This window comes from Ranitomeya variabilis, chromosome 5 (assembly GCF_051348905.1).
Source record: "Ranitomeya variabilis isolate aRanVar5 chromosome 5, aRanVar5.hap1, whole genome shotgun sequence".
Classification (NCBI taxonomy): domain Eukaryota; kingdom Metazoa; phylum Chordata; class Amphibia; order Anura; family Dendrobatidae; genus Ranitomeya; species Ranitomeya variabilis.
This window is the reverse complement of record NC_135236.1, coordinates 6,015,498-6,039,035: the sequence shown is the minus strand read 5'-3', so window position 1 is coordinate 6,039,035 and position 23,538 is coordinate 6,015,498. Positions and strand designations below refer to the sequence as shown.

Below are 23,538 nucleotides of genomic sequence, written 5' to 3'. Positions count from 1 at the left end.
CCAGTTCACAGCTGATATGGCCACAACATAGGAGGTGTAGTCAGACATTGACTGCAGTCTCCTATAGCCTGAGGCTGCTGTATTTGCAGTGTAGAAGTGTCGTGCCCTGACACTTATAGACCAGCACATGAAAATTATATTAAACCTTGCACCATTTAATTTCATACACTAATAAATTAACAAAGTCTAAACATTAAAAAAACAAAAAAAGAATTTGTGACACAATCCCTTTAAATGTGCCTGCCACATGACTTAGGAAAATAAACAAAACCAGACATGTTTCGGACATTCACCTATCATCAGTGCAAAGCAGGAGACCTGATTTTGCTAAGGGTGCTTTCACATTGCGTTGTGTGTCCCCGTCGGGGCATACGTCTTAAGTACCTGCAAAATGGGGTCAGGACATATGCCCCGGCGGGGCCATAGACTGCAGTGGTGACGGCAGAGCAAACTTGTGCTCTGTCGTGCACTTTTTTCGGGAGTGTATGGCTACAGGAGGCAGACACTCAGATGCAGTCTGCTTCCTGTAGGCTTTCATTTCCCAAAATACACGGCAGAGCGAACGTTCACTCTGCTTTCACTATTCCAATCTGGCTCCTTCAGCACATACATCCGGATCCCGTTTTGTGGAGGATTTCGGACGGATGCCCTGATGGGGACAACAATATGAAAGCACTCTAGCAGAGAGGCCTCCGTCTGGTGATCAAAGGGGGGATGTTTATAGCACAGGAACGTGTGGCCAGTCATCCCTATGTGTGGGATAGTTGGGGAAGATGTTTGGTGGCCAGGCGATCGTTCTGCTGAAGCCTAATGTGCATGGGAGCCTTTCGTCCTTCCCATACAGCAGATGGTTTGCTAAAGTTGTCCATTCTAGTAAGAAGCTAAAGGCAAGAGTTGTATGAATAGTCTAGACAAGTGTCATTGTTACAAACTCCCAGCTCTGACAAGTGTGGAATATGATGACAAACTGAAAGGCACAATATATAGAGACTATAAACTGGTAAATGAAGATGTTAAAAACAACCAACCCCCAATTTATTGTGTAATTGCTTTTGTGACATAGCTCACGAGTGATTTCGCTGAGGAAGTGCAAGGGACGGATCAGCATTTTATTGGCATTTCCAGAATTTCAGTCACACAGCCTTTTTAGACCGGAAAAAGTCAGATGATTCCCTGGCCACAAAAGATAATGTGCCATGTTTACAAGAAACACGTACACATCATACATTGCCGGCTGTCCTTTACAGCTTCTTCCAAGATGAAAGCTGGTGACCCTGCGAGTAAGGCTACTGTCACACTAGCGTTAACTGCAATCCGCCACAATGCGTTGTTTTGCCGAAAAAACGCATCCTGCAGAAGTGCTTGCAGGATGCGTTTTTCCCCCATAGACTAACATTAAGCGACGGATTGACACACGTCGCAACCGTCGTGAGACGGTTGTGGCGGACCGTTGGGACCAAAAAACGCTACATGTAACGTTTTTTGCTCACGACGGTCCGCTTTTTCCGACCGCGCATGCGCCCGTTGTGCGGCGGAGACAACGCTAGCGTCGGGAACCTCGGACCGACGCACCGCGACGGGCCGAGCCCGATGCTGGTGTGAAAGTAGCCTCACACTGAGATCGGCTTGTCCTGGTGTGTGTGAATTAATTAGGCCTGTAGATGGGGAATGTATCTACCGGCTGCTCTCCTCCAACACAGACTGAGACGTGGACATACATCAAACAACGTATTTAATGATTAGCTGAGCTCATCTCATAGTGATTGGTAGCCTCTGTGACTCCGCTGACGTGCAACAATGTAAGCAATCACAACAATCAGGATCAACACCACAAGGATGATCCCAACCACGATCGGGACGGTCATATTCTGCGATCCATCCGAGCATTTCATCTCTGTGGAGATACAAATATTATGGAGGTTTATACTAGACAAGAACTGGGAATTTCAGACTCCACAGCTAATAGTGTGTTCCCCTTACTTAAGTCCCAGAAGGATTTATGTACTTGAAGACTTAGGAGAACTTTCCCATCATGCATCCCTCGTTACTAGGATGAAAGCTCACCTCTTCCATAGTTTCCACCATCCAGTTTAAAGGCCTGAGCCTTCACTTTCATGACGGATAAGCTCACGTTTGGGGTAACTTCAATGTTCACTTTTTCACAAGAGAAGAAGCGTCTAAGCGGAGTGACCATGGCTTTCAGACTGGAATTACCAAATTTCTCCGGTTCTGAAAAACCAAACTGGAATTTAGGGGTTTCATATTCAATATCCCAAAACACGGGCAGGGTTATTACATGACGATACACTGCAGAACATGAGCAGGATTAGAGGACAAGACATACCAAAACATGGGCAGAATTATTAGAGGACAATACACCTCAGAACAAGGGCAGAGTTATTACATGACTATACACTGCAGAACATGAACAGGATTATTAGAGGACAAGACACCCAGAACATGAGCAGGATTATTACAGGATGATACATCTTAGAACACGGGCAGAGTTATTACAGGATGATACACCCCAGGACATGGACAGGATTATTACAGGATGATACACTTTAGAACACGGGCAGAGTTATTACTGGACGAGACACCCCAGAACATGAGCAGGATTATTACAGGATGATACACCCCAGGACACGGGCAGAGTTATTAGAGGACGAGACACCCCAGAACATGAGCAGGGTTATTAGAGGATGATACACCCTAGAAAATAGTCAGGATTACACCCGAGAACATAGGCAGAGTTATTACAGGATGATACACCCCAGGACACGGGCAGAGTTGTTAGAGGACGAGACACCCCAGAACATGGGCAGGATTATTACAGGATGATACATTTTAGAACACGGGCAGAGTTATTACTGGACGAGACACCCCAGAACATGAGCAGGATGATACACCCCAGGACACGGGCAGAGTTATTAGAGGACGAGACACCCCAGAACATGGGCAGGGTTATTAGAGGATGATACACCCTAGAAAATAGTCAGGATTACACCCGAGAACATAGGCAGAGTTATTACAGAATGATACACTCCAGAACACGGGCAGGATTATTAGAGGATGATACACCCTAGAAAATAGTCAGGATTACACCCGAGAACATAGGCAGAGTTATTACAGAATGATACACTCCAGAACACGGGCAGGATTATTATGGTACAATACACCCGAGAACAGGATTGGCATTTTAGAGGCTGTTGCACGTTTTACCTAAACTCTTCAGGGTTATATTAACCTCATTCAGGAAGAAATTGTTGTCTTTGGTATCCTGTGGAAGCAAGAAATGTAGTTATCAGCAAATATCTGCATTGTGTCCACTCTTCACCCAAATTATTTTCTGGCTAGTTCCTGCCAAGTATGGCTCTATGAGATCCCTAATGCTACCCTTGCCCTTGTTAGGCTACGTTCACATTTGCGGTCAGCGCCGCAGCGTCGGGCGCCGCAGCGGCGCCGCATGCGTCATGCGCCCCTATACTTAACATGGGGGCGCATGGACATGCGTTGTGCTGCGTTTTGCGCCGCATGGCCGCAAGCGTTGGACGCAAGAAACGCTTCAAGTTGCATTTTTTTTGCGTCCAACTTGCGGGCAAAAACGACGCATGCGGCGCAAAACGCAGCGTTTTAGCGTGCGTTTTGCCGCGTTTTTGTTTGCGTTGTGCGCTGCGGCGCCGACGCTGCGGCGCACAACGCAAATGTGAACGTAGCCTTACGTAGCTGATCGCCCACCTACGACACCTTGGTGTTTCACCGCAATACCTGGCTGAATGTGATGGTGACTTGTCCTTGTGGAAAGGTCAGGGTCAGCCAGGCTTTGTCTGCAGAGCAGTTTCCAGAAGGTTCAGTGTCCGGCTCTGGTAGGTTCACTATCTGAACAGTAGGAATTGTACAATTACTGCATAGTCCTGTGAAGCTTTTGTTGTCTTAAAACATCAGTTTATAGGATACAATTTACAGAGTTTTTAACTTTGTACATATTTGATTTTTCTTGTACCCATGCTGTGCTACCATCTACTGTCTAGTCGCGCTCTCAGTGTGTCCCTTACACGGTGTCATTTATTAATCAGCCGACTCCTCCAATCATGCCCAGAGCTGCATGCTTTTTGGGATTTGTGTAGTTTATCACCGGAACTTTCACAATGTACTGCAACTTTGGATGTGATTGGAGGACGGGCTTCAATGTTACAAGATCATTTTAAATGTAAATAATTTGCATTACATTTTAAATGTAAATAATTTGCATTATGCGTAGATGTAAAGTTTTTTTTTTTTCATCTCTTAACCGGCACCGCTGCCTGTCTCATCCCCTCATTCCTATTTTTTTCTATGTAACTCCTCAGAATAACTAAAATATTACTTGTGATCCCAGCGTGCACTGTATGTTCATTGCCTTTGTGGGGTCAGGAGGTGGAGAAAGTCCATGGAAGAGTCCAGGATGACCCTGAAATCAATCCACTCTGGCTGGGTCACCTCAAGTCTGTCACATCCTGTGCATGTGCCTTGGGGTTGTAAATGAGTGAAGCGGTAACGGACCGCGTTATGCCACGGATAATGCACTCCGTTACCGCCGCTATCAACCCTGTGTGACCAAGTTTTTACTATTGACGCAGCCTATGCAGCGTGAATAGTAAAAACTTCTAATGTTAAAAATAATTTTAAAAAAAAATCATTAGATACTCACCTTCCGCCGCCTTTCCCGCTCCTCGCGATGCTCCGGACGGTCTATGCAAGTGGCACGTTCCGGTGGCAAGGATGGTCTGGGAGAAGGACCTGCCATGACGTCACGGTCATGTGACCGCGACGTCATCACAAGGCCTGCGCGAGCAGGACTTGCCGTGATGTCACGGTCATGTGACCGCGACGTCATCACAGGGCCTGCGCGAAAAGGACCTGCCATGACGTCATGGTCACGTGACCGCGACGTCATCACACCCTGGGACTGGAAGCAGCCGCCTGCACCCCACACAGGCGACAGAACTACAACGCGCCTGCGGAAGGTGAGCATATGTTTATTTTTTTAACCTGTAACATATGTGGCTGGGCAATATACTACGTAGCTGGGCAACTACGTGACTGCCCAATATACTACGTGGCTTACTGCCCAATATACTACGTGGCTGGGCAATATACTACGTGGCTCTCTGCTGTATACTACGACACTGGGCAATATACTACGTCGCTGTGCAATATACTATGTGGCTCTGTGCTGTATACTACGTCACTGGGCAATATACTACGTCGCTAGGCAATATACTACGTCGCTGGGCAATATACTACGTCGCTGGGCAATATACTATGTCGCTGGGCAATATACTATGTCGCTGGGCAATATACTATGTCGCTGGGCAATATACTATGTGGACATACATATTCTAGAATACCCGATGCATTAGAATCGGGCCACCATCTAGTAATAAATAAAAGATCTATGAAAATGAACAGATGAAAGTCAGACATTGCTTTTTCACCATGCTTCCACAGAATTTAAAAAAAAATAAATAAAACTCATGAAATCGGCCTGGACAGAAATGATGGGACCCCTGAAAATAATGTGACAAAAGGGACATGTTAAATCACCGTGTGTCCACTAACTAGCATCACAGGTGTCTACAATCCTGGAGTCAGTGAGGGGCCTGTATATAGGGCTACTCACTGTGCTGTTTGATGACATGGTGTGTATCACACTCAGCATGGACAATAAAATTATAGACAAACATGTTAAAGGTAAAAGTTATGAGACATCTGCAAGCAGCTTGATGTTCCCGTGACTACAGCTGCACATATTATTCAGAAATGTAAGATCCATGGGACTGTAGCCACCTCCCTGGATGTGGCCGCAGGAAGAAAACTGATGACAAATCAAAGCGACGGATAATACAAATGGTAAAAAAAAGCCAGAAAATCTTCTAAACAGATAAAAGGTGAGCTACAAGCTCAAGGAACATCAGTGTTAGATTGCACCATCTGTCGCTGTATGAGCCAAAGTGGACTTCATGGGAGACGACCAAGGAGGACACCATTGTTGAAAAAAAAATCATAAAAAAGCCAGACTGGAATTTGTCAAACTACATGTTGATAAGCCACAAAGCTTCTATGAGAATGTCCTATGGACAAATGAGACAAAAATGGAACTTTTTGGCAAGGAACATCAGCTGTTATGTCCACAGACAGAAAAATGAAGAATATCAAGAAAATAACACTGTCCCTACTGTGAAACATGGAGGAAGCTCTGTTATGTTCTGGGGCTGCTTTGCTGCATCTGGCACAGGGTGTCTAGAATCTGTGCAGGGTACAATGAAATCTCAAGACTATCAAGGGATTCTAGAGAGAAATATGCTGCCCAGTGTCAGAAAGCTTGGTCTCAGTCACAGGTCATGGGTCTTGTAACAGGATAATGACCCTAAACACACAGCTAAAAACACCCAAGAATGGCTAAGAGGAAAACATTGGACTATTCTGAAGTGGCCTTCTATGAGCCCTGACCTAAATCCTATTGAGCATCTTTGGAAAGAGCTGAATCATGCCGTCTGGAAAAGGCAACCTTCAAACACGAGACAACTGAAGCAGTTTGCTCTTGAGGAGCTGCCATAATACCTGTCGAGAGGCGCAGAAGTCTCATTGACAGTTACAGGAATCGCTTCATTGCAGTGATTGCCTCATAGGTTGTGCCACGAAATATTAAGTTAAGGGAACCATCATTTCTGTCCAGGCCGATTTCATGAGGTTTTTTTTTTTTAATTCTGTGGAAGCATGGCTGAAAAGCGATATCTGACTTTCATTTGATCATTTTCATAGATCTTTTATTATTTTGTCGGATTCAATTAATTTCTGTAACCATTGTGGGTTTTTCTATCATTAAACGAGGAGGACCAACAATTTTGACCATGTGTGTATCATCTTTTATATTTTAAAAATTACAAAAATGTTAATGGGCTGATGCAAATGTTTGTGCACCCTTGGAGATGTGTGTGCTCTGATAACTTTCACCAGGGTTTCAGACCTTAATTAGCCTGTTATTGTTATGGCTTGTTCACCATCATTGTTAGGAAAGGCCAGGTGATGCAAATTTCCCAGCTTTATAAAAAAACAAGCCTTCTCTAACCTTGTGCCAAAAACAGCAGCCATGGATTCTTCTAGCAGTTGCCTAGCCCAGAAAGAAGAAGGCTATAAGACGATAGCAAAGAGTTTTCAAGTTGCCCTTTCCTCAGTTGAAAATGAAATTAAGAAAAGGCAGTTACCAGGAATAGTGGCGGTCAAAATAAGGCCTGGAAGACCAAGCAAAATTTCAGTGAGAGCTGCTCATGGGATTACTAGAGAAGCAAATCAGAACCTTCTGAAAGATTTAGCAGACTCTGGAGTTGTGGTACATTGTTTTACTGTTCAGAGATACCTGAACATATATCGCCTTCATGGAAGAGTCATCAGAAGAAAACCTTTCCTGCGTCCTCAGCATAAAATTCAGCCTCAGAAGTACGCAAACAAACATGGAAACAAGCCATGTGGACCGATGAGGTTAAAATAGAACTCTTTTGCCACAATGATCAAAGGTATGTGTGGGGAAAAAAGGGCTCAGAATTTCAGGAAAGGAACATCTCGCCAACCATTAAGCATGGGGAGGATCAATCATGCTTTGGGGTTGTGTTGCAGCCAATGGCATAGGGAACATTTCATGAGTATAGGGAAGAAGGGATCCAATGAGATTCTTCATGCAAGCATAACACCATCTGTAAAAAAGCTGAAGGTGAAAAGAGGACGGCTTCTACAAATGGATAATGATCCTAAACACACTTCAAAGTCCACAATAGACAACCTCAAAAGGCTCAAGCTGAAGGTTTTACAATGGCCCTCACAGCCCCCTGATCTGAACATCATTGGAAATCTGTGGCTAGACCTCAAAATAACAGAGGATGGAAGACGCCCCAGGAGTCTGACAGAACTGGAAGAATTCTCCAAGTAAGAATGGAGGAAAATCCCTAAAACAAGCTGTGATACTTTCATAAGGGGGTGTTACTAGGTACTAACCATGCATGGTGCCCAAATGTTTGCATAGGCCCATTTTCCGTTTTATAATTTTTAAAATGTAAGAGATTAAAACATTTTTTTGCCTAAAATTCAAAGGAAATGTGTCATTTTTAGGCCTTTTAAAGATCATTTCACCTTCTAATCGCTTAACTGTTCACCTTCTAATCGCTTAACTGTTCACAACAGTAATTTTGACCAGGGGTGCCTAAACTTTTACATCACACTGTTGAAGCTCCACCAGGATGTTCTCTGCCGTTATCTTGATAGTATCGAGCCATCGCATTGCTGGTTTTCCTCTTCGCCTTGTTCCTTCTATTCTTCTGACCATAATGTCCTTCTCTAGTGATTTCTCTCATCATATGATGTGCCCACAGTAGGCAAGTCATAGCTCGGTGATCCTTGCTTCCAGAGACATGTTTGGCTTGATTTGTTCTTCTTGCCATACACGGTTTTGATAACATCCTTCTCCAGCACCACATTTCGAATGCGTCGATTATTCTTCTGTCTTGTTTCTTTATGGTCCAGGTTTCACAACCGTATGTTACCACAGAAAAGACCACACTATATACGAGCCATGTCTGTCACAAGTGAATTGTTCCTCAATTTGAAGACCTTGTCCAGTGACTTCACTGGTGATTTGCCCATATCTATTCTATTGACTTACGGTGTCATCTCTACATCATGAGTGATCATTGATCCATGTAGGTTGTCCTTTACCATTTCTGGTTCGTTGTCGCCCATCTCAAATGATTGACATGATAGTGAGTTGCTAGTGTTTGAAAGACATATGTACCAATATTAGTAATTTCCACCACTTTAGAAATCCCTTGACTTTCCTCATGTTTTATCTGCTAACGACTATCAGATGGTAAACAATCAAAACGATTCGATCAGTTCCAAAAAGCAGATTCTCTCCAATCACTCACTATCACCCGTGCAATTGTTTTATGATTGTGAACTTTTAGTCAGTATCACAATATTTTATATGAAAATTGCCCATTATAAAAAAGTCCCCAATTTACCTCTGACGTCTTCGTGTCGTTATATGATATTTTGAAAGATGCCGTTATCCTCAAGCATACGCCTGTAGTGCCATTAACAACATATTCTGTAGAAGGAGGCATCGTTGTGACCGGAAGTGATGTCTGATTTGTATGGGCAGTTGGATGAGGTGTAGATGTGTGGTTGGTATGGCCAGTTGGATGGGGTGTAGATGTGTGGTTGGTATGGCCAGTTGGATGGGGTGTACTGGTGTAGTTAGTGTGTGTAGTAGTATGAGGCATAGTTGTGTGGTTGGTATGAGCAGTGGTGGGAGGCATAGTCGTGTGGTTAGTATGAGCAGTGGTGGGAGGCATAGTCGTGTGGTTAGTATGTGCAGTGATAGGAGGCATAGTTGTGTGGTTAGTATGTGCAGTGGTTTGTGCTGTAGTTGTGTGTGATGTTAAGTGTGTAGTTGTGCGGTGTGTAGTTGTTTTCTTTGGGCACCACAGACATGGTGGAATTGCGTTTCTTCGATCAGGTGCAGGATCTTGGTCACTACAGCAAGCTGTAATACAGATGTAGAGGGAATTTTGATTAATGAAAGACATTAACCCTGAAATCCATAATTCTTCGGTGGTGACCCGTTCCTCACCTCTCTTTATCCCATAACCATACAATGTGCTGCTATGTACCCCAGATATTCACATCTATAAGTTGTGGTTTACACTTAGAGATGGTCACAAGAACATTAAAGGGCACCTGTCACCCCGTTTTTTCCGTATGAGATAAAAAATACTGTTAAATAGGGCCTGACCTGTGCATTACAACAGTGTATTTTGTGGACCCCGATTCCCCACCTATGCTGCCGAAATACGTTACCAAAGTAGCCGTTTTCGCCTGTCAATCAGGCTAGTCTGGTCAGATGGGCGTGGTGTCTTCCCCCAGATCTTGCTTATTTTTCCGTTGGTGGCGTAGTGGTTTGCGCATGCCCAAGTCCAGAATCCACTGCACAGGGGAGGGAAAAGAGCGCGATCTGCGCTATTCCCCTGGTGATCGGTGGGGGCGGCCGCATCTCGCATCTCTGCTTCAGGAAAATGGCCGCCGCGATCTCCATCTGCGCACGAGCGGCATCCCGCGGCCATTTTCCTGAAGCCCCGGGCAGCAGAGCGCTCCATCTGCGCACGCGCGGCCACAGGAAGATGGCCGCCCCCACCGATCACCAGGGGAATAGCGCAGATCGCGCTCTTTTCCCTCCCCTGTGCAGTGGATTCTGGACTTGGGCATGCGCAAACCACTACGCCACCAACGGAAAAATAAGCAAGATCTGGGGAAAGACACCACGCCCATCTGACCAGACCAGCCTGATTGACAGGCGAAAACGGCTACTTTGGTAACGTATTTCGGCAGCATAGGTGGGGAATTGGGGTCCACAAAATACACTATTGTAATGCACAGGTCAGGCCCTATTTAGCAGTATTTTTATCTCATACGGAAAAAACGGGGTGACAGGTGCCCTTTAAACTCCAAATTACTATATCACCATGAGATTGAAGAATTATGGCCCATCAGTATAGGAAAGGATTCTTTACTGTTACAGCAGTAATGATAATGTTACAAGGTGAACCTGACTATGTTACTGTGATGGGTGAATGCACTCTGTCATATATAGGTGAATGACATCTCCAAATCAAGATATAATAACACTTCCCGAGATGTTTGATCTCTGTACATGAAGGCACAGTAGTCAATATATTTCAGAAGTAGTCAAAATGTATCTACTACATAATTGTCTAAGGGGTACTAACTTCTTTCTGTCTGTCCTTCTGTCTGTCTGCAACTTCCGTCACGGAAATCCATGCATCGCTGATTGGTCTCGCCAGCTGCCTGTCCTGGCTGCCGCGACCAATCAGCGACAGGCACACGAGAATTACTTCCTACCTACTCCTGTCCAGTCAGTGCTCCATAATCCCCTCCAGTCAGCGCTGACAAAGGGTTAATGACAGCATTAACGGACCGCGTTATGCCGCGGTGTAACGCACTCCGTTAATGCTGCTATTAACCCTGTGTGACCAACTTTTTACTATTGATGCTGCCTATGCAGCATCAATAGTAAAAAGATCTAATGTTAAAAATACTAAAAAAAAAAAAAAACCTGCTATTCTCACCTTCCGTTGCGCGCGCCTGCCACCAGCTTCTGTTCCCAAAAATGCATTGCGAAATTACCCAGAAGACTTAGCGGTCTCGCGAGACCACTACGTCATCTGGGTAATTTCGCAATGCACCCTGGGAACGGAAGATGGCGGCAGCCACGCGCGCATCGCCAGAGCTTCGCTGGATCCCGGCGGGTGAGTATATAACTTTTTTATTTTAATTATTTTTTTTAACAGGGGTATGGTGCCCACATTGCTAAATACTATGTGGGCTGTTTTATATACTGCGTGGGCTGCGTTATATACTACATGGCTGCTATATACTGCGTGGGCTGTGCTATATATTACGTGGGCTGTGCTATATACTACATGGCTGCTATATACTACATGGGCAGTGTTATATACTATGTGGGCAGTGTTATATACTGTGTGGGCTGTGTTATATACTGTTTGGGCTGTGTTATATACTGTTTGGGCTGTGTAATAAACTGCGTGGCTGCTATATACTACGTGGGCAATGTTATATACTACGTGGGCAATGTTATATACGACGTGGGCAGTGTTATATACTGCGTGGCCACTGTTATATACTGCGTGGCCTGTATTAACGCATCAGGTATTCTACAATATGTCGTGGCCTGTGCTATATACTATGTGGCTGCTATATACATACATACATAAATATTCTAGAATACCCGATGCGTTAGAATCGGGCCACCATCTAGTTCATTATAACAATATAAAAGAGTTAAAAAGCAAGCAGAGAGTTATCTCTACAAGTAGCCCAGAGAAATACCGAGTCAAAAAATATATATGTAATGCTGGTAGTTCAAAAGTGTGTAATAAGGCAGTAATTAGTATTTCATTTGATAAAGTGCAATTAGTGCTGAGAGATTCTCAAGTCCTGATATATATTAGCTTATTGTGGTGAAAGTTCTTAGTGCGGGTTGGTAAGTGAAGGTCAGGATGGGGTCCTGTATTTTGTAATAGTTGGTATGAATGCCTTTAATTCCAAGAAACCCCATGCAAAAATCAGCCTTCCATGTTGTTGGCATATAACTTCAACAGCAAATAATCAGAAACTGGAAACAATCTTGTGAACAAATGATGTTAAGTATAACTTACTGCAGTGGTAAGAGACTCCTGTGTACCAGGGCTGCCACCCTGATGCCGCCGTTTCACCTTAGCTTCTTCTACAGTAAGTTATACTTACTGCGTTGCAGTAAGTTATACTTATTTGTTCACAAGATTATTTCCCGTTTCTGGAAATAAGAATACGGATCCAGGTGTCAAGCCAGAAACTTGTACGCCTTGTCATTGTTGTCCTACTCACTGCGTAGGCCGTTCTGCTCCTCCCCATGTCAAGCCGTCTCACTGAGCTGCCTCATACAGTAAACCCTTCATTGCTGCTTCCTCCTGCTTTCTCTACCTGTCTATACAGGTGGCCAGACTCTGCAGGAATTTAACCCTGCTGTGTCCTGCAGAGTTTTGTTTTCCTGGCCAATCCTTTGCAAGCAGAGGATATATTAGGCAGCTCCTCCCTCCATAGCTTGCTTTAACTTAGATTCCTAGTCACAGACCGTTTCTAGTTACCTGTCTGTCATGTCGGACGCTGTTCAGACCAGGTCGTCCGACATACAGCGGTAATTCCGCTTTTGTCCACTATGCGCTCATTGGCGTTGGCTAGATTTTATCTAGCTGGTCCGGGGTTAATTTACCTGGTGTTCGGATTGGAAGTTGGGCCATGCCCACTGCCTTTAAATAGTTCTGAACATTGGGCGTCGCCAATTATAGCTTCTGTCTTGTGCGTGGTTTTCTCGGTCTGGAGTGGTGAGCTAGTAGTTGGAGTATCGTTGCTGGTGGTGTATTTCCCTTTGTCTTATTTGCTCCTTCCCATATTTGTATTTGTTTTGCCCTTTGCATTTATAGTGTATTCCTGAGTGACTGCGGCGTGGTGCTTATATTTCCGTTATCCTTGTCTGTGCTAACTGTGGGTATTGGAGTGTGGTCTCTTCACTGGGTGGTGGGTGGTGGTTTCAGCCTAGGGTTGAAACAGGAGATAAGGCGAGGGTGGAGGCCCAGACATGCACACCATCAGTGTAAACTCTGGGAGAGGGACAGTCAGGGTTTCCCTAGTCTGAGGGAAATCGCAAGGGCCCGGGTTACTAGCTCTTTCATACCTAGGTTTCCCGTGACACTGTCTTGGTGGATTCCTATTTTGTCTCTCCTGTTACTGACCCAGCTTGTTTGCTCGTTTTTGTCTGATCTCTCCACTCCTGACCCCGGGATCATATTCTGATTTTGTGCTATCCACCCCATCCTCAAACTGTCTGACCACATCTGATCATACCCACTGCAGGTCCGGGGACTGCCCTGGGCTGGTACCTGGTGACTTCTTGCGGCCAAGCCTGTCCTTACCATCATAGTCTCTAGTGAAGCCCAGGTAGCCACATAGTTACGCCCCTCTAGGGTAAGCCCGGCTAGTGGTGCAGTGGGCCCACACCCTCTGCCGTCCGGTAAGTTTGACATCAGTTGTGTGCAAAGTTAGAGGGCATTATAGAGATGACCTATAAAAATATATTGCAGAGAATAATATAATAACTGACAACCAGCACAGACTCATGAAAGATTATGTCTAACCAACATGTTGGGTTTCTATGAGAAGTTAAGTGCAAAACTGGATGTTGGCCAAGCGGCTGATGTGATTTATCTGGACTTTGCAAAGGAGCAAAGGCATATGATACTGAACCACACAACAGTCTTCACTGAAGCTCCAAAAGCAGGAACTAGGGGAAACTTTATGCAGATGTGTATGGAACTGGTTAAAAGACCAGAAACAGTTCTAAATGGTACCTTCTCTAAATGGGATATAGTAAGCAGTGGGGACCGCAGGGATTTGTACCGGGAGCAGCGAGGACAGCAGGGATCTGTACCGAGAGCAATGGGGACCGCAGAAATCTGTAATGGGAGCAGCGGTGACAGCAGAGATCTGTACCGGGAGCAGCGGGGATCTGTACTGGGAGAAGCGGGAACCGCAGGGATTTGTACCGGCAGCAGTGGTGACCGCAGGTATCTGTACTGGGAGCAGTGGGGACTGCAGGGATCTGTACCAGGAGCAACGGGGACCGCAGGAATCTGTACCAGGAGCAACGGGGACCGCAGGAATCTGTACCTGGAGCAGCGGGAACCATAGGGATCTGTACTGGGAGCAATGGGGACCGCAGGGATCTGTACCAGGAGCAGCGTGGACCAAAGGGATTTGTACCGGAAGCAGTGGGGACTGCAGGGATCTGTACCGGGAGCAGCGGGGACCGCAGGGATCTGTACTGAGAGCAATGGGGACCGCAGAGATCTGTACCGGGAGACAAACCATTGTATGCTGATAATGTCAATAGGCAAAGGGAAATGTAAATTATATACATTAGATTATAAAGGTGAAGCCACATACACTGGTGGAGGAAGGGAGAGAAAATGCATGACAGAAGGTCATCTTACCCATATTGCCCATGTGGAAATGTACAAAAGCTGGCAGCCCCAACGCGCGTTTCGCGTGGGCTTCCTCGGGGGCTGTGGCTGCCTTTGTGTCATATCAGCATTATATGGGAGCCAGTTCAGGTGTTCATAATCACTTAATATAATACACGCTGCTGTGTCTCATAGCAGCTATGGCAGGAGTGAGGTGGATAGCGGTGCATGCACGGTGCAAGCTTAGGCCATTTCCATTGCTGCTTCCGGCATTTGCTTGAGACGCAGCGGATATGGGGGAAATCGCCAGTAACGTTAGTGCCGAGCGTCGTCAGCAACAATCATGACAGTGGAGCTCACCGCGTGTGCGTCCACACCAAACTCCATTTTAATTAAGGGCAAAGACCAGGAAGAAAGGAATACACAGTATATACATAGTCTAAAGGTGTATACAGACGGTGAATCTACACAGTGCAATGCATTAACTCCTTAGATTGTGTCACAGAAGGTTGTAAACAATAAATATAAAAGGACATATTGTGCTAAAGAGTGACAAGTACGAGCAAACAAGGACAAAACAAATATTGCCACACAGAATATTAGAAAACCGAAAAAATCAGCTTCACACAAGGCAATGTGATAGAAAATATACATATATCTTTGTTCATGGCCCCCTAGGGGATTTATTTAGGTGTTTCACACAGAATATTAGACATAATCCAACTACGGGACATATCTCTACCCCACTTTGACAGCACTATAAAAACACTACCAAACAGAGGTGTTAGCTCAAATACCATAAAGAGCTACATAAAGTGACACGTGCTAAGGATAAATGTGAATTATCGTACTTGTCACTCTTTAGCACAATATGTCCTTTTATACTTATTGTTTAGACCCTTCTGTGACACAATCTAAAGAGTTAATGCTTTGCCCTATATAGATCCACCATCTGTATACACCTTTAAACTATGTATATACCATGTATTCATTTCTTCCTGGTCTTTGCCCGTAGGCTATGTTCACACTAGGGGTTTTTGCTGCGATTTTTTTTATTGCTTTTTTATGCTACTTTTAAGCTGCTTTTTACAGTACCAGCAAAGCCTATGAGATTTTCAGAAATCTCATGCACACGCATTGGATATTTTGGCATCAGGATTGTGTGCTGTACTGCATTTTTTTGACAGGGCATGTCACTTCTTTCAATATTTTTGGAGCGTTTTTCACCCATTGACTGGATGGTGAAAAAAACGCTTAAAACACGCAGGTTGACTTTTTTTGCAGCGTATTTGCTGCAGAAAAGTCAAGGACAGCAGGATGTGACCTCACAGTCAGCTTTGCTACATCTAGTTGGCAGGCTGCATGGTTAAATGATGTGACTATACAGCCTGTCAACCAGCAGTGACACTGAGCAGCGGACCCAAACCCCATTCATTTGAACTGGGGGCGCGAACATACAGTGTTTGCCATGCGTGTCAAACACCGCTTCTGATCAGCGGTAAAATTTCCCCACCGGTCAGACAGTCGTGGCTCCTACGATGTCAAAAGACAGCATGAGCGCGCAGCTGTGATTGGAGGTATAAAGTTTATCTTCAGTCCCTGGTGTCAGCTGAAGGGACTAATGCTTCCAACATCTGACACCTGCTGCCGCTAATAACAGTGAGAACAGGAGCGTCTGATGGGAGTATTCAGTATTCATCAGCCGGCTCCTGCACTGTAAATAATTTTAAAAAAACGGTGTAGGTCCCCTGCATTTTTAATGCAACCCTCACAGCTGCGAGCTGCAACCCTCACCTGTCAGCTTCAGCAATGCTGGTTATCAAGAATAGAGGGGTCCCATGCTGTATTTTTTAATTATTTAAATAAATAATTAAATGAAACGACGTGGGGTCCCCCCGATATTTGACAACCAGCCAGCTAAAGCAGACAGCTGGGGGCTGGTATTCTCAGGCTGATAAGGGCCATGGATATAGACCCCCCCAGCCTAAAAATTGCAGCCCTCAGCCACCCAGAAAAGGCCAATTCTTGCCCTTTACAGGCTCTTCTTGTGATATTATTTCATCCCTATATGCTGGTAATATGTCATATTATTCGGTCACTATATGGTCTGATCATGGTGTGATGTATTTGTTCATTGTATGTGATATTATTTGGTCATTATGTGGTGCTAATAAGTGATCTGGTCATGGTGTGGCTATATTTGCCCCTTGTATGTGGTATTATTTGGTCATTATGGGATCTGGTCATGGTGTGGCTATATTTGTCCCTTATATGTGGTATTATTTGGTCACTATGTGGTCTGGTCATGGTGTGGCAGTATTTGTCCCTTGTATGTGGTATTATTTGGTCATAGGATCTGGTCATGGTGTGGCAGTATTTGTCCCTTATATTTGGTATTATTTGGTCACTATGTGGTCTGGTCATGGTGTGGCAGTATTTGTCCCTTGTATGTGGTATTATTTGGTCATTATGGGATCTGGTCATGGTGTGGCAGGATTTGTCCCTTATATGTGGTATTATTTGGTCACTATGTGGTCTGGTCATGGTGTGGCAGTATTTGTCCCTTGTATGTGGTATTATTTGGTCATAGGATCTGGTCATGGTGTGGCAGTATTTGTCCCTTATATTTGGTATTATTTGGTCACTATGTGGTCTGGTCATGGTGTGGCAGTATTTGTCCCTTGTATGTGGTATTATTTGGTCATTATGGGATCTGGTCATGGTGTGGCAGTATGTTTCCCTTGTATGTGGTGTTATTTGGTCACTATGTGGTCTGGTCATGGTGTGGCAGTATTTGTCCCTTGTATGTGGTATTATTTGGTCATTATGGGATCTGGTCATGGTGTGGCAGTATTTGTCCCTTATATGTGGTATTATTTGGTCACTATGTGATCTGGCCATGGTGTGGCAGTATTTGTCCCTTATATGTGGTATTATCCGGTCACTATGTGGTCTGATCATGGTGTGATGGTATTTCTTCCCTGTATGTGGTGATATTAGTCTTGGTATAGTGGATTGTGATGTGTATGGTGGTCATTTGTTCTCTCTGTAAATGCAGAAATGCATTTACAGTGGTTCTCCTGTAAGTAAAAAAAAAGTAATCACCTCTCGACAGGATAAGCAATAACATATTGATTGGTGGGGTTTTGGCTATTTGGACCCAATCGGCAGAATGTGGAACTTGTTATCCCCATTAGACTGGAGTGGTATGTCCAACGTGACCACTGATCCATTTATTCCCTCAGTGGCTGCTCTTGTTTTTTTCTGGAAGCCCCAAAGAGAATGAATGGGGCTGCGGTCAGAAATCCCATCTGCTGCTCCATTTTAAAATGGGGATAAGTGTCCTGTCAGGGATAAAACTTCCTCATTCTTCCGATTGGTGCAGTTTCTAATGGTCGGACCAAAGTGATCACCTATCCTGTGGAGCCCATGGATCGGTGATAACTTGTTTTACCCAAAGAAACCCATTAATGTAAACTACCGTAATTATACATCCCAGTTATGGGGGCGCACAGTAGATGGTCCACTATAATCAGGATAACTACTGACAGATATTTGCATATAGCTGTAGGGTGGGCCCCAAGAGTCCATTCCCTGGTGGGCACCAGACACCCCAGTCCAACCCTATATGGATCTGTTGCACACTGATTTCCTGCGCCATCACCACGGACTGTTTTATTGTGCTCCGTTTGCCTTATCTTTTATCTACTGTGTAATAAACAATTTTTTTATACTTTTAAAAAAAAAGTTTTTTGGACTTTGACTCCTAGTCTCTTATAGGTTATATCATTTTATAGACCATCATCTTGGCTATCTCATCCATAAATTTGACTTGTAGTTATTTAGCATATGATTAGTCATGCAGATTCTCGTCATGTCGCTGCATTGTTACTGTTTTGCTCCTTTTGGTGGAAAAATCATTTCCTATATACTGCAAATTACAACCTGTCCTCACATTCCCTAATAGCTCCGTGTGTTATTGGGATGATTCCCAAGTGAAAGGTTTGAATCAAGGAGCATCCATGAAAAAGATTTCCCAAGAAAAGAGAACGTGCATCATCCAGCTCATCGATAGAAAACTGCTAAACTGCATTAGGTGAGCACCTTGACGGCTGGAATAATATGAAATGAAGTCCGTCCATCCATTCAGAAGCCAAGAGGTGGACGTTCAGGCAAAATATCAGAGTCAACAAATCGGCTCATCACAAGGTCTATCGGTTCTGGGGCGACAAACATGGCAGTGGATTTGGCTTGTATGTTGGAAATAGTAATATCACAGATGTCTATGCAAGCACCATGTGAAATATAAGTCTGGAATGGTGACCCGAAAATAGGTGAAGAAGCCTCAACTTCAATATTGTTATATGAAGTGTCAGCTCGAGTTTGCAAAAAAGTACGAGAAGTGGACAGTAGAAGATTGGAAGCAGGTTATTTGGAGCAATGAGATGAAAGTCAATAGACTGCTCTGATGGCTGCAGATGAGTCTTGTAGAAACAAGGGGAAAAGGAGCTAATGGATGGTGAAATTGAAGGAACTGTCAAGATTGGTGGAGGAAGCCAGATGATATGGTGTTGATTCACTGCCAAAGGCGTTGGATACTTGACCGGAATCGGTGGTGGCCTCAATGCTGAGTTATATGTGAGTATTCTACATGATGAGTTACTTCGTACACTCGAGTACTATGGGTATAAAAAGGGCGACGTAGTGTGCCAGCAGGACAACGACCCGAAGCATACGGCGAGACTAGCGAAGAATTGGTTCAGTGACAATGAAGTAGGGGTGCTGGATTGGCCCCCACAGTCCTCAACCCAAATAAACACTTGTGGGAAGAGGTGAAGAAAAACTTATATACATATCCAAGTGAGGCGACCAGTGTCCACCAACATGGGGAACGTGGAGAAGAGACCTGGGCTCAGATTTCGATGGAGACATGGTGGAATCTGATCGAGAGCATGCCAAGAAGGAATCAGGCAATGGTGAAAGCCAAAGGTGGATTTACAAAACATTGGCAAAATAATACAAATTTAGATTTTTTAGGAGCAAAACAGTAACAATGCAGTGACATGACGAGAATCTGCATAACTAATCATATGCTAAATAGATGCAAGTTAAATTTGTGTATGAGATAGACAAGAGCATTGTCTATAAATGATGGTGGTCTCACGTTCGGAGCTGTGGTGGATTAGGAGATATGGAGGCTGAAAGTCAGAAGGTCATAACATTGTTACCCTTTTGCTCATCAGTGTACATTAAATAGGAATACACTCTGGACTACAGAACAGGAGAAGGACTTGGGTATTTTGTTTACAAGTAAGCTGAGCTGCAGTACTCAATATCAGGCAGCAGCTGTACAAGCACACACAATTTTAGGGTGTTTAAAAAAATATAAAATCCTGTGATCCCAATGTATTACTACTTCTATATCATTATCTTATCAAGTATATGGTGTTCAGTTTTGGATGTAACATTTTAAAAAGGATATTTGGAAGTTAAAGTCAGCTAAAAGGTGGGCATCTAGATTATTACACGGGATGGAGGCTTCTCACAAATGGTATATACAGTATATAGAACCAGTATCACAAATACAACCTCCACACTTTCCATGAATCCACAGCACTTGACGTCACAGTGTCGGACTGGGGTTCCAAAAGCCCACCAGTACCAACTCCAGGGCCCCCTTTTTCAACTATATGCAAATGTGACATTATCTTTAAATCACAAATTTATATAACAATTAAATGGGTAGATTGTTAAATTAATAAGATGTCGCCTTTATCTGTATATAGTGATTGACCTATATAGTGCCAAGTACTACTCATATAAGAGGGTGGTGGTCCACTCTTCACAGGGGCCCACCAGAGGATATTCCTGTGAATGTATACATCCATACCCCATGACAAGGGGGTGGAGGCAGCACGGTTCTTTTTAGACTCAACGGGTTGTCAGTTGTGATCTCATAACAAATTTGTTCTGTGAACAATCATGTTTCACCTCACCAGAAATTACTTTTCTGTTCAAAGGGAGGTACTTCCACAAAGCTCTGGGGCACAGCAATGGGGACTCCCTGTGCCCCCACATATGACAATTTCCTCCTTGGCTAGTGTGAGGAAACCGTAGAGTTTGGCACAGAAAAAGATGTTGAGACGTACACAATTGAACAGTGGGTACTATACGTAAACAACATTCATATCGTCTGGAAGGGTACGTCCTCACAATTCTCCGAATTTGTTGAGAGATTGAATTGCAACATAAGTCTCCACTTCACGAATGAGGTGGACACCACTTGTTTACCTTTCCTGCCCAACAAATGAAGGAGGGGAGGTCTTGGAACATAAATCTATCAAACACCCATGACCACCAATTCACTCCTCGGGTGGGATAGCAGCCATCTAAAAGCATGAAAAAGTGGAATACCCAACAAAAAATATCCGAGAGTACGGAGGAATAGCTCATTGACAGAGAGCGCCCCAAGAAACTGCTGAGAAAAGCTCATAATGAAGCCAGGGTGACAAAAAGAGAACATCTCCTTATCCCAAAGCCGAAATCTAAGGAGGATGTGACTGGTTATTACCACCTCTGGTAATGGAGCTAAGGCAGTTAGGACAAGACTGACCCCGTACAGTGACACGTCCCCTGTTTAAGGACTGGACCCCGTACAGTGACAAGTCCCCTGTTTAAGGACTGGACCCCGTACAGTGACACGTCCCCTGTGTATAAGGAGATGGACCCCATTCAGTGACATGTCCCGTGTATTATGTATTAGGACCCCTTTATATACACACTGGCCGCTCGGTACCTTGGATGTAGATGCAGATGATGAGGATTGTGCTCAGCTTTCCCATTTCTCTCCAGTCTCTGCTCCTCGTTGTCTATGTCTCTTCTTCCTGTTGTGAACAGTGGACTCCTCTGCACCTTCCACCTCTTTTTCTCCCAGACCCCCCACGTGTCATGTGATCTCACTTCTCTTTTTTAAAGTGTCAGTAAAAGGAAACGAGAAGAGGAAGAGGCTGTGATTGATAGCAGAAAACGCCGAGACCTGACTGACGACCGTAGATTGTGTGTCCCCATCACTCAGTGCAGTCACCACCCCATGTAACAGTATGATCCCACCAGACTGAGCAGAGCATAATTATAAACAACCAGGAATGGTGACTGTATGTGTGACTTATAATTGTGCTTACCGCAGTGCCCCCATAATAACAGTGATATTCACAGTGCCCCCATAATAACAGTGATATCCACAGTGCCCCCATAATAACAGTGATATCCACAGTGTCCCATAATAACAGTGATATTCACAGTGCCCCCATAATAACAGTGATATCCAGTTTCCCCATAACAGTGATATTATTATTATTATTATTTATTGTTATAGCGCCATTTATTCCATGGCGCTTTACAAGTGAGGAGGGGTATACATAATAAAAACAAGTACAATAATCTTGAACAATACAAGTCATAATAGGTACAGTAGGAGAGAGGACCCCGCCCGCGAAGGCTCACAATCTACAAGATCCACAGTGTCCCCATAATAACAGTGATATCCACAGTGCTCCCATAATAAGAGTGACATCGAGAGTGCCCCCATATTAACAGTGATATCCACAGTGCCTCCATAATAAGTGATATCCACAGTGTCCCCATAATAACAGTGATATCCACAGTGCCCCCATAATAACAGTGATATCCACAGTGCCCCCATAATAACAGTGATATCCACAGTGCTCCCATAATAAGAGTGACATCGAGAGTGCCCCCATATTAACAGTGATATCCACAGTGCCCCATAATAACAGTGATATCCACAGTGTCCCCATAATAACAGTGATATCCACAGTGCCCCCATAATAACAGTGATATCCACAGTGCCCCATAATAACAGTGATATCCACAGTGCCCCATAATAACAGTGATATCCACAGTGCCCCATAATAACAGTGATATCCACAGTGCCCCATAATAACAGTGATATCCACAGTGCCTCCATAATAACAGTGATATCCACAGTGCCCCATAATAACAGCTATATCCACAGTGCCCCCCATAATAACAGTGATATCCACAGTGCCCCCATATTAACAGTGATATCCACAGTGCCCCATAATAACAGTGATATCCACAGTGTCCCCATAATAACAGTGATATCCACAGTGCCCCCATATTAACAGTGATATCCACAGTGCCCCATAATAACAGTGATATCCACAGTGTCCCCATAATAACAGTGATATCCACAGTGCCCCCATAACAGTGATATCCACAGTGCCCCATAATAACAGTGATATCCACAGTGCCCCCATAATAACAGCTATATCCACAGTGCCTCCATAATAACAGTGATATCCACAGTGCCCCATAATAACAGTGATATCCACAGTGCCCCATAATAACAGTGATATCCACAGTGCCCCATAATAACAGTGATATCCACAGTGCCTCCATAATAACAGTGATATCCACAGTGCCCCATAATAACAGCTATATCCACAGTGCCCCCCATAATAACAGTGATATCCACAGTGCCCCCATAATAACAGTGATATCCACAGTGTCCCATAATAACAGTGATATCCACAGTGCCCCCATAATAACAGTGATATTCACAGTGCCCCCATAATAACAGTGATATCCAGTTTCCCCATAACAGTGATATTATTATTATTATTATTTATTGTTATAGCGCCATTTATTCCATGGCGCTTTACAAGTGAGGAGGGGTATACATAATAAAAACAAGTACAATAATCTTGAACAATACAAGTCATAACTGGTACAGGAGGAGAGAGGACCCTGCCCGCGAAGGCTCACAATCTACAAGATCCACAGTGTCCCCATAATAACAGTGATATCCACAGTGCCTCCATAATAAGTGATATCCACAGTGCCCCCATAATAACAGTGATATCCACAG

The 23,538-nt window shown here is 44.2% G+C and overlaps 2 protein-coding genes across 2 annotated transcripts in view; one reads left to right on the top strand and one right to left on the bottom strand.

Moving 5' to 3' along the window:
- FGF11 (fibroblast growth factor 11) overlaps positions 1 to 23,538 on the top strand; it is a 1,303,510-nt gene that overhangs the window by 368,321 nt on the left and 911,651 nt on the right. The window lies entirely within an intron of this gene.
- LOC143774158 (lysosome-associated membrane glycoprotein 1-like) lies at positions 1,007 to 21,578 on the bottom strand. The gene is made up of 6 exons (XM_077261502.1): positions 21,424 to 21,578; positions 9,054 to 9,577; positions 3,769 to 3,879; positions 3,223 to 3,280; positions 2,065 to 2,229; positions 1,007 to 1,894 (listed from the first exon to the last, which is right to left on the bottom strand). Exons 1-6 carry the CDS (start codon positions 21,467 to 21,469, stop codon positions 1,755 to 1,757), a joined length of 1,044 nt encoding a protein of 347 aa, XP_077117617.1. The 5' UTR covers positions 21,470 to 21,578; the 3' UTR covers positions 1,007 to 1,754.

Coding starts and splice junctions, on each gene's coding strand:
- LOC143774158 (XM_077261502.1), bottom strand. CDS start 21,469: ATGGGAAAGCTGAGCACAATCCTCATCATCTGCATCTACATCCAAG. Junction 3,281..3,768: donor TCACCATCACATTCAGCCAG/GTATTGCGGTGA, acceptor TTGCTTCCACAG/GATACCAAAGACAACAATTT. Junction 2,230..3,222: donor TATAACCCTGAAGAGTTTAG/GTAAAACGTGCA, acceptor TTGGTTTTTCAG/AACCGGAGAAATTTGGTAAT.